The 9,823-nt window shown below is 31.4% G+C and overlaps 1 protein-coding gene across 1 annotated transcript in view; it reads left to right on the top strand.

The window, feature by feature from the left end:
- Window positions 1–2,259: 2,259 nt before the first annotated feature.
- The window catches only part of LOC118746465 (prisilkin-39-like), a 16,229-nt gene continuing 8,665 nt past the window's right edge, over window positions 2,260–9,823 (top strand). The window contains exons 1-3 of the mRNA XM_036480314.1: window positions 2,260–2,757; window positions 2,858–2,966; window positions 9,362–9,766. Coding sequence (XP_036336207.1) covers window positions 2,722–2,757; window positions 2,858–2,966; window positions 9,362–9,766 — 550 coding nt within the window. The 5' untranslated portion in view covers window positions 2,260–2,721. The remainder of the gene's footprint in view (window positions 2,758–2,857; window positions 2,967–9,361; window positions 9,767–9,823) is intronic.

Below are 9,823 nucleotides of genomic sequence, written 5' to 3'. Positions count from 1 at the left end.
TAATTTGTATGTACGTATATAGCATTTTGTATTTGGCAAATAAAAATACCAATGAATTGAACCGCACGCAGTGCATGTGATGAGAAAATACTTAGCCACTTAGGCAAACGAAAATTATGTATGTATGTAGTATAAGCGAAATGGAAGTATGAAATAAACTAAAATGTGTAAAATGTATATTTTAACGCAGCGGGTGCTATGTATCTCGACTTATGTAATATTCATAATGCTCGAATTTTCAATAGCGTACTGAGACATGGCGGCGAAATTCAACGTTGTGCAAGTGTGAAAAGAAGCTAGCGGCGTTTTTTTCAAAAAATTCCTTTACTAAGCAAACTTTGAGGTATTGTTTGGGGCATTTTGTTTTTGCTTAAAGTCTCTTTACGTTTGCCAAGTATATTTTCACAGTTTACTTATGCCACACACACGAATGCTAATATTATCTAATTAAATACATATTATTTGTTTGAAATTTTAATAGACTTTGACAAGCCGATTTTATTTGCTCTTCTTTAAATTTAAGATACATTTAGCAACTGAATATATACTTTAACCCTTTTCTAAAAAATTTTCCGCTCATAAGGAGTTGCGTTTTTCCAATGTGCCTCATTTTTATGTAGCTTTATTAAGAAATAAATATGTTTACCAAAAGTAGATAAAGAATCTAAAATGTAGAGGCAATTTTAGAAAAAAAATGAAAAAAGTGTTAGAAAAAAAGGTAATTTTTAGCAAAAAAAAAAACGAAAAATGGATAATTGTTAGTTTTTAAGAACAAGTTTATGTGCAGAAAAATTTTTTTTTGGAAAATGGCGTAGTATTTAGAAAAAAAATTAATTTTAGAGAAAAAGTATTGTTAGCAAAAATATTTCCTTTAGGGTAAAAACATATTTTTACCAACAAAGAATAAATCACGAAACACAACTAAAAGTATTTTTTTGTGAAAACAATCTGTAAATAGTAAAAGAATTAATTTTAAGAAACAAATGAGTGTTAATTTTTAGAAAAAGAAATTTGGAAAAGAGTATTTATTCTTAAGAAAAAATAGGTTTAAGAAAAAAAATTATTAGAAATTATTTGCTTAAAGAGAAAATGTGGTTTAACAGAACATTTAATTTAGAGAAAAGTATATTTTTAGTAAAATAAATTATTTAAAAAAAATTTTTTTACAAAAATATTTGATTTAGAAAACATGGTTTTACAGAAAACAGAATAAAACTACTAAGCAAGCGAGGGTTTATTTTTTCGCAGAATAGAATTTTTAGGAAAAATTTTAAGGACATTGATTAAAAAAAAAATTCACCAAAAACAGGAAAAATCACTAAGTTCAAGTAAAAACATTTCTTTTGAAAAAAAATGTAAAAATAAATATTTTAAGAAAAAATGAATATTTAGAAAAAAAATATTTTTCAGGAATTCATAAATTTTTAGTAAAAAAAAATTTGGAAAATACTATGCAATCTTAAAACAAAATAGTTAAAAAAAATTTCATCATAAAAATATTTGGTTTAGGAGAATATAAGATTTTAAAGAAAACAGAATAAAATTACTAAACAAGAGTATTTTTTTTGCAGAAAACATTGAATAAAAAAATTGTTGTTTTTTTTGGAGCTCATATACATGTTTTTTCGGCTTTTAAAAGAAGAGGCTCTCAATTTATCGTTTATATTTTTAATTATAAGCTTACACTCCAGAAAGGGTTAAGCCAGTGTTTCTCAAACAATGGTACACGAATACATAATAGGCGACCACAAAATGAAACCATAAAGATAGGGATTAACATTACACTACCTTTTATTACATTTAAATCAATCCACTAGATACAATTTTTACTAAATCGTTGTTTTGGACTTCTATTTCCATATTACTTTTATGTAAGTACAGCCGTTTAGTCTGAGATAATTTGAATAAATTAACCATACAAAATAAATGTGTAAATAAATATGTGATAGGTGTGATATTGTCTGCGGCATCGGCATCAGCGTGTATAATCGTACTTATGCTAAAGTGTGTGCTTAAGTACAATGTGCTTGAGTAAGTATTGCATTGCCACGGAAGTTTTATTTACACAGAGCAGAGTAGTTCGTATCAAAAAAAACTTATTTCGCGGCTTTGACTCAGTAAACATAGTTTATGTTTGTAGATAAATAAAACATAATTTCAACTTCAATTGGTGGTGACTAATGTAAGTATGTATGTAAGTAAGTATGTAAGTTAAACACCTGCGCTCAATTTGACGAGTTGAAAATTGGTGGACAGACAGACACCTGCTACGAGAACGCATCAAAACTCAGCTCCCCTAAGGGTGGCGGCTATGATGACAGCGATATTTGAGAGTTATGTCGCAGCAACTCAGCCGGAAAATGAAAAATATAAATTGACTTGTACGCTGAGAAAAATAATCAAAAACATTTCAACTCCACAGCTCGCGGCTCGTTAGTTCGTTGATTCGCATGTGTAACTCACTACATACTATTTAAGTATCTACTTAGTAGACGTTTACTGTGAACTTGAATTGTCTGACTAGAGTTAAGACCTGGGAAAATGCTATTGTGTTCTTAGTGCGTTTGGCCGGTATAATACGCTTTGAAAACGAAAGTGATTTTGTTATTTATTTAGTCAACAACTAACTGCGGAACGAAACGTTTGTGTTGGAAAATAAGCGTATTTTTTTTTTGTGTGAAAGATAAAGCACAGAATCAAGTAGGCGTTAAATTTCGCAAAATGTTCTCGAGCATTAAAAAGTTGGCAGTTGCGCTGGTCAGTTAAATTACTTGGAGATTTTTCGTTCTTTGCTAATTTGCTACACGCGCACAGTGAATTCTTAACTAATAACGTGATTTTGTACTTTTTTTTGTAGCTTTGTGTGGTCGTCCTTAGCGGCATTTCAGCGGAGGAAGAAAGTTCAAGTGCTGCCAAGAGTGCTGCTGTTCAACAAGATTTAACTACTTCAGCCACTTCTGCGAAATGTAAGTAACTTTATATAGGCACACGTGTATGTACTATATGTGCGTATGTAATTCAATACCTTAAATAAATATAAAGATATGAATAAAAAAAGAAAAAAATTATAGTGCGGTACATACATTGATATACGCATATATCTGTGGAGTTTTGATAAAAACACCTTATCTCGAGTTAGGCCATTTTCACGTTAAAACAAATTTCACTGCGTTTTCAACAGAAGCTTCTTGCAATATGTAGAAGCTTCATAAAATATAGAATTTGTTTGGAGTTACTTGTTCCGTTTAAATCCAAAGTCAAACCTTTTCAATTCCCTTAAGTTGTTTTATCAAAATACGACAGACAAACAGTGACTCAAACAATTAACCACGTATTGATTTTTTTTTTAATATTCGTAATGTTTTTCCAAAAAAAAGTTCTCAAAAATCCACGGGATTTTTAGCAGTTTGAAACTTGCACTACATTAGACTAAAATTATATGGGCTATAAACTGCATACCCAAAAATGTGCCTAAGATTCAGATTAAAAAGTAGAAATTTTGATGAAAATTTGTTGAATTTTCTAAAATTTTGTTGTAAAGTTTGAAACTCTAATTTATGTGGTTTTGGCTAAAGTTTAGAAAAATAACGAAAAAAACTTAGCTCGAAAAACATTACGAATATTTGAAAACATCAACATGTAGCCATTTGTTTGAGTCACTGTATGTATACCAAAATGCTCTGAATCAAGAGAGAAGTCGATTAGCCATGTCTGTCTGTCTTTTCGTTTGTCCGTGTGCACGATAACTTCAGAAAAAATATATACTAGATGATCCCAAAGTGATTTGGTGTAAAAGTTGCCCTTTAACTTATATAGAGGGTGATACATCGAGATGAAAATAAAACAGTACTGGATGTCGGAATTATTATTACCAGTGATCGGACTTAAAAAAAAATTTGTGTGGTAGAATCTGGAAAAAATGAGGTAGATTTCAAAAAAATGTGGCATATATCTGGTTTTGGATCAAACTTTGTACAAAAATTAAAAAAATTCTACAAGGTTTCATCTAAATTGCAAACATTTTAATTAGAATCTAAAAAAACTGTATTTTAGTATACTGAAGTTCAAGATTGAAGTTTCTAGTTTCTCTGACATTTGCCGATTTTGACAATTCTCAAGCAAAAGTAAACTTTAGATACACTGAAATTTGCAACTGAAATACTTTCACAAAAATCGCCGTTATTTAACATTTTCGCTATTAATTTTTTTTATAAATCATATATTTTGCAATTAAATACAATAAAACCACGGCTCCTGTCGAAAAATTGATTATTGAACAAATTAACTATTTATGTTGTTAGTGTTTAGTGTTGGACAATTTTTGCTCTTAAAATTAAGAAAATTATGTCGAGCAAAAATAAAACTACGCATAAACGCGAATATGTGGTTGATTTCAGATCTTGTGTGGTAGATGCTCAAAAAAGTGGCAGATCTACCACAATGTGGTAGAAGTCCGATCACTGATTATTACCCGAAAAAACAATCTCTGACATTTACTTTTTAAAACTAATTTCATTTAAATATTGCCGGCGACTACGCTGTAAGTGGTCCAATTTTCAATTACTCACTCCACCGAGTAATGTTGGCTTCCAAGTTTGAATCATATAGACGACAAGTTTGGACTTCACAAAACCTCAAAGAAAAACATCTAGAGGTGTGATATCACACCATAACTTGCTGAAACCAAATGTTGCCGACAAGATGGGCTTTCAGGCAACAAAAATTGGTAGCGCTCGCCATTGATGGTTATGTTTGTTCTGTCTGCGGCCAATATTTGACTGAAATTATTTAAAAAAAGTAAATGTCAGGGACTGTTCTTTCGGGTAATATTAAAGAGTTAGACATCCAGTTATGGTTTAAAGGTTTTATTTAAAACAGTGGTCGGCAACAAACACATTGAAACCTTAAAGACGTGTGAAACAAAAATGTGCTCAGTGAGCTATGGCCTGTCGACTACTGATTTGATATAAAAAAATGCTCTAGAATATAGACTCTAGATGGATCACCCCATAAAAAGTTGTTATTAACAAGTACGAAGGTCTAAGTTCGGGCGGAGCCGAACATTAAATACCCGGCCCAAGTATTAAATATATGTTTTTAATCTTTCCGAAAACTATCGCTTATTTTTAAGCCGGGAAGGTGTTACCCCTATTTTAAACATCTTCGGTAGAATGTTCAATTAGACATAAACAAACAATGTTATTTCTTTTCAAGGGATTGTTTTTAGTATCAATTTTGAGTAAATTAGCGTCCTTAAATTTCGAAGTATTGAAGTTTCATGCATTTCTGAAATCTACCGTTATATGAAAAGCGGCCGTGATTTTAGTCCGATTTCTATAATTTTCAGCGTTTTGCTTTTATGTGGCAAGCACAATAACCATACCGAGTTTGGTACAAATTGGTGGAACGGTTACCGAGATACATATATGCGATCACAAGCGGGCGTGGCTACGCCCATTTTCCAAAAATTTATAAAATTCTTATTTTTCGTCTGAAAATTGTTGTAAATATCAATTTTGAGTGAATATTCTTTAGTAGTTACTAAAATATCGCAGTTTTCGTATTTCTGAAAATTACCGTTATATGGGAGGTAGGCTTGGTTATTGTCCGATTTTGCCCATTTTCAATACCTTCCGTCCTACTCCAGAAAGAAGTGCATGTACCAAGTTTCGTTAAGATTTCTCAATTTTTACTCGAGTTATCGTGTGCACAGACGGACGGACGGGCAGACAGTCACCGCTTAATCGATTTCTCTTTTCATTGTGATCATTTATGTATACATTTGTTTATATCTATCTCGATTCGTTTTGCCTGTTACAAACAACCGTTATGTGAACAAAGTTATAATACCCTTGCGCACAAGTGCGCTCGGGTATAAAAACTAAATAACCCTTCCAAAAGAGCCGAAAACGAATCCTACAGAATGGAAAGTCGGCCACGTTTTCAATTCGCTGAGATTTGAATGCGTCAAAAGAGCAGCGAAAACATCGAAAAAATCATGTTTTTAAAGGGAAACATTACTTTGTTTTAAATTAAACTTTAAAGGGGAAAACGTTTTCTGAAATTTAAGTTCGTGTATTTTTTTTATAAAATATCTACTAAGGAATGAATTTAATATAAGTATTTACTTATTTATTTTCTTTACTTGTATACCAAAAATAAATATTTTTATAACAAAAATATGAAAAGAAATTTAATTTTTGTAAAAACTTTCGATAGGGCCCATTTCCGTTAACACTATTTTGAGAATCGGAATCGGTCCAAATTCCCGGTTCTGCTTGGAACGGGACTCGACAGAACGCTTCTTAAATACTCGGAACCGCTCATCACTACTAGCTACTTCAGATTTGCACCTTATTATGCATAATTGCATACTAGGGCGAATGACTAGGCTTTTCCAAACCGGTTTCCATAGTTTTTTTTTTGATATCTATAGGTGGTTTTTTTGAAATCTTGATTTTTCGAATATCGAATAAACCGATTTTTATTTTATTGAACAAACCGGTTTTTAATTTCATACAAATCTTGAAAAGTCTTAAAAGTTTTAAGTTTTTCGAATTTTTCAAAGCTTTTTCCAGTTTAAGGGAGACCCCTAAATAGTAGTTTTAATATCATATCCTAGGTTATGTGGGGAGGAATATTATGTCACATTTGATTCCAATAAATCAATGTTTTGCGCTAAACGTTTTCTACGTTTGGCCGAGCTGCTCCTGCAATTCGCGTTCTGCTTCTTGATGTTGTGACAAAAATTGAGCATCTACGTTTTACTTCACCTCCGAAGATGCAGAATTAAGTGAAGACAGAAATACACTCGGAGGTTTGATATTGGCTGACGAGGGGCGACCGATATTTAAAAACAAGTTTTTTCTTGATGTTACTGGAACCAGAAATTAAAACAAGAACCTTCCGAGTGGCAGTAGGCACATCTAAGCACTCGGCTACGCCCGAAAAAAGTCAGAGAAAATGCAATAATTCAAAGATAAAATAAGACCAAACGTGCACTTTTCACTGATTTTCATTTTACTTTTGATCTTAAAAAAAAAACTTGGAACTTATTTTGCTTTGCTCTTCTCCAAATAAAAGCTATCTGTAATATTAATAGTTTTATTTTAATTTTTGGTCATAACTTCATACTAACATAAACATTTCCACTGTGTGTAAACTATGTAAAATAAAATCATTTTATCCGTTTTTTTTTAATTTCAAAATTGAGAACCGGTTTTTTTTTCAAATTACAATTTTTCGAAACCGGTTGTGGAAAAAAGCCGAATAATCGATCACACTACTGGCTACTGAAAACCTTTCTAAGAAATCCAATTTAAAAACTCGAAATTTTTTGAAAGTTTGTTGTTTTTTTTTAATATTACACAAAGTTTGAAACTTGTGTTTATATGATTTTTGTTAAAGAATAAACTATATTTTAATAAAAAATATCCAAAATTAAATAACAAAAAATATATTATTAAAACTTGTCAAAATGTGGCGCTTTTATAATTTTGACGCGGGGTCTAGTATTTCTGGATTTCCACTGGGCATTATTATCTAGTACGGTGACCATTCGTTTCGATTTTGAGAAAATTGTCCCGCTGAATATTTTTTAAAGGGCGATTTGTCCCGATTTTTCATATTTGTACTGATTAAGTCCCGATTTTCAGTGGTTTTTTTATTATTTAAAAATTGTTCTCTGGCCCAAAAACAATTTTTCATACAAACGTGGTACTCTCGTTATATTGCAGTCATCATTATTGTAAACGATTTTTCATAATTATATAATAAGTTTATTTTAATGAAACGATTCTAACTTGAATCTAGTGAAATTATAAAAAATAATACTAATTCCCTAAAAAAAAAATGCATGGATATGAAAAATATAAGCCGTAGAGACAGTGGAAAAATTATATGTAAGTAGGGATGAGACATTTCAGCAATCTTTGGCTATTCCCCTTTCGATTATTTATGAAAGTATAGCTCGCTATTTAAAAAAAACCATGTAAATCAAACTTTGCATAAAAATTCGACAAAGTTTCATCAAAATTTTGAGATTTTTAATTCGATTTTTAGATTTAGAAACATTCTGAGTATGCAGTTTTGTAGCCCATTCAATTTTAGTACTGAAGTGCAAATTTTAAGTAGGACTTATCGTGATTTTTGGTAATATTTTTTTGTGGAAGGCGTTGCTCATTTCCTCTATACAAAAAATTTCCTAACATACTTTGTATGGAAGAAAATGCGCGAACAAAAAATTGTCGAAAATAAACGGTAAGTCCAAGCTACGAACTTGAACTTTGTTATACTAAAATTTATTGGGCTACAAAAACATCATGATAAAAAAGGTCTAAAGATCTGATTAAAAAGTTTAAAATTTCGGGTAATATTTGTTAAAATTCGTCGAATTTGAAATTTTGATTTACATGTCTTTTTTTTTAGATAGTAAGCCACATTTTCATAAAAAACGAATCAATATTTTTTAGACAAAGAAAAGTAGCAAAACTTGCTAAAAATGTATTTTCCCTATTTACATTCTCGTCACCGTATATATTGTGTGCATACATTTTGTTGTGTCTTTTTATTCTAAAACAAAATTGTATGTTTGGATTCGATGCTTTAGAAATGTCCCGATTTTTATCCACAGAAATCTGGCCACCGTAACTATTAGACAAAAATTGTAATAAAAAGTTTGTTATTTAAAATTATTCGTGTTGTTTAGCTTAAAAAAAATACTCAAAAAGTGCATTTGCAGATGGCATGGATGGTCATTTAAAATTACAAATTTTTTTTCTCATTTCAATGGCTAGTGGAAATTCATTGTTGTGTTCAAAAATTAAATGAATGAATATTTCGGCAATACGTGAATTTTTCTATCAGAAGTGTATAAAAAATAAAGTTCACACATTTAATTTCGAAGACTGATGAAAATTCGTTAAAAATCTTTGCAGAAAAAGAGTACACAATATTTTGCTGATAGCAACTAAACTTAACTTAAATATAAAAAAAAAAAATAACTCAACGATTTTCATAATAAAACCTCAGTGTACGCAGCTCACCCACTATGAAAAAGCTTTCAATTACAACAGCTACAAACTCAATTTTTCTGCCATGCCAACTTTTATTACGTTGGCGCTCTGAGCGCAAAGTTCCATATACGAGTATTGCCGCAATTTAATTGCGCCGTTAGGTATATAAACGAAGGCTAATTTAACACTATTCATCTATGTAAATGTTTTTATGAATTTTACTTGTTTTTAGTTGCCTATGTATGTATGTATTATTAAAACTATTTTTATTACTTGCACTGCAAAAAAACTGCATTAAATTTTAATTATCTCTAAAATGGAGTTTATATTTTCTCTTTCACGCTTAGTGTTCAACTTGGGCAGTTTATTTGGACAGAATCCCGGCAGCAATGGGTATGGTACCGGCTACGGATATGGTAACGGTAACAACTACTATCCCAGCAGCTACAGACCGAGCACCTATTATCCATACAAGAATAATTACTATCCCACCGGCACATATCCAAGTAACAACTATCCCGGTAGTTATTACCCCGTCAGCAGCGGATGGAGTGGCAGCAATTACCCGAACTATGCAACCAATGGTGGCTATTATCCAAGCACTGGCGGCTATGGCTATAATTATGGTAGTACCGGCACGGGTTACTCTCCCAGCACTGGCACCGGTTACTATCCCAACACCGGCACCGGTTACTACCCCAACACCGGCACTAATATACTAGGCGGAAATGGCGGCTATGGTGGTTATGGAGGTAATGGCGGCTTAAACCAATACTATGGTTATGGGAATCCACTCTATGCTGGTCAAC

Source organism: Rhagoletis pomonella, unplaced genomic scaffold, assembly GCF_013731165.1.
Source record: "Rhagoletis pomonella isolate Grant_MI unplaced genomic scaffold, Rhpom_1.0 Rhpom_scaffold_00010, whole genome shotgun sequence".
Classification (NCBI taxonomy): Eukaryota; Metazoa; Arthropoda; class Insecta; order Diptera; family Tephritidae; genus Rhagoletis; species Rhagoletis pomonella.
Note: the sequence above shows the minus strand (reverse complement) of the source record. Positions and strands in the feature narration are given on the sequence as shown.